The 1,826-nt window shown below is 46.8% G+C and overlaps 1 protein-coding gene across 1 annotated transcript; it reads left to right on the top strand.

Moving 5' to 3' along the window:
• The first annotated feature begins 403 nt into the window (after positions 1-403).
• Positions 404-1,438, top strand: LOC113495144. Its single transcript, XM_026873750.1, has one exon. The coding sequence runs from the start codon at positions 404-406 to the stop codon at positions 1,436-1,438; it is 1,035 nt and encodes a 344-aa protein (XP_026729551.1).
• The last annotated feature ends 388 nt before the right edge of the window (positions 1,439-1,826 follow it).

Raw genomic sequence — 1,826 nt, forward strand, 5'->3', positions numbered from 1 at the left:
GATATAAGATACAAGCCACAGTAACTGGAATTCACGCATCACAAGCAAGGTAAGGTTTTTTTTTTTTGGTCCGGCTTCCCTTCTAAGAAAATTCACCCTTCGCCACTGCTGTTGACATCGCGCATATTCTCGCCCCTCGACTTGACATACCGATAGCATTGACAGCGGGTTGTTATTCTCGATATCTGTCAACGATCGATATCGAGTCAACAGCGTCATCTAGTGTGCGATAGTCGAATCACGATCGACGCGACGAATTTTAACTATGTATTTCCCTACCACTATGCCCGGAGTAAATTGCAATGGCTGTGGTCGCTTCATGGTGCCGGCAGAGGGAGCTAGGTGTGGTAAATGTAAAAATGTTTACCACCGAGGATGTATGCTGGACTTAAAGCCGTGATCCATGCAGGCTGGCGCTGCCCAGAATGTAAAAAAAAACCTCGTCAGGGACAATAGGGTGGAAACTCCGGTCAGAGGTCATGTGAAAAGCCCCCCTCGTGCTAGTAGCAGCCCTATAGGACATACGGACGTGGGGCCGACGTCACCTAATAACACGATTATTAGCTGCTCTAGTCCTTTACCAGAGATCTGCGACCAACCATCTGCGCACCTATCGTTTGCACCTGCTCCGGAACTTACTGATGCGGGAGAGATTAAGGCACAGAAAATCGCACCTATTTCCGGCTCCGACTTGAATTTACTCATTGAGGAGTTGAGGGCGATGCGCGCAGAGATTTCAGAGTTCCGCAAGACAATGTTAGCGGAGATCATGGACATAAAGCTGACTACGAATACCTGCAATACCCGTATTGACGGCCTGGAGACCAGAATAAATGCACTTGAGCAGCAGCGGGCGACTACTACACAATCATCGGTGGAGGGGATCGTGGAAGAGTTAAGGAGGGAACTGAACGACCGGGATCAGGACCTTCTGGGGAATGATATTGAGATCACTAATATCCCTGAAGGTACAGCTGATAACCCGGTTCACATCACCAAGGTCATAGGCCTCAAGTTGGGAATTGAGCTGGGCGAGCGGGACATCGTCAGTGCGGAGCGAGTGGGAGGTAAGCAGCTCAACGCCATAAGCTCTGCCGGTTCGGCAGTGAAGCGGCCGCGCGCCATTGTTGTGCGCCTGGCGCGACGCGACCTGCGCGACGAACTGCTGGCGAGCGCACGCGTTCGCCGTGGCGCGACGACCGCTGACCTCGACATGTCTGGCCCGCCGCAGCGCTTCTTCCTTAACGAACGCCTCACAAAGACCAATCGTCGGTTGTTTCGGATGGCGCGAGATGCTGCTAGCGTCTCCAATTGGAGATTTGTTTGGACCAAGCGAGGCCGCATACTGGCTAGGAAGGGCCCAGGCGACTCCACGCATAGAATCCGCACCGACGAGGACATCGATAGGATTTTTGGACCTGTCAATCAAACAGCTTAATTATATTTTAAATTTATTGTTGTCAGCGTGTGTACATTTGTTTGGCATTCATGAGAGGGGGAATATGTGTTTCAATCATTTACATTTGGGGGTTTACAATCTGGCTGGCGCGTTTGGTGAGTCACAAGGGGTGCACATTTATATAATTATTTTACATGATTTCTTTAAATATAACATTAACATTTCACAAAAAATATTATATACATTATGTACAAAAGCTATTTACAAATATTCTATTACTCTATTATTACACTACATCTTCATACACACTAATAATACATCACATCAACAATACATATACATACATACTTACATTATAATAATATACAGAAAAATGATTTTAATTAAAACAAAATACATTAATATATCGAATGAAATGCAAATGGTC

Source organism: Trichoplusia ni, chromosome 6, assembly GCF_003590095.1.
Source record: "Trichoplusia ni isolate ovarian cell line Hi5 chromosome 6, tn1, whole genome shotgun sequence".
Lineage (NCBI taxonomy): Eukaryota > Metazoa > Arthropoda > Insecta > Lepidoptera > Noctuidae > Trichoplusia > Trichoplusia ni.

Excerpts from the sequence above, each read along its gene's own strand:
- LOC113495144 (XM_026873750.1), top strand. The coding sequence starts at position 404 with ATGCAGGCTGGCGCTGCCCAGAATGTAAAAAAAAACCTCGTCAGGGAC.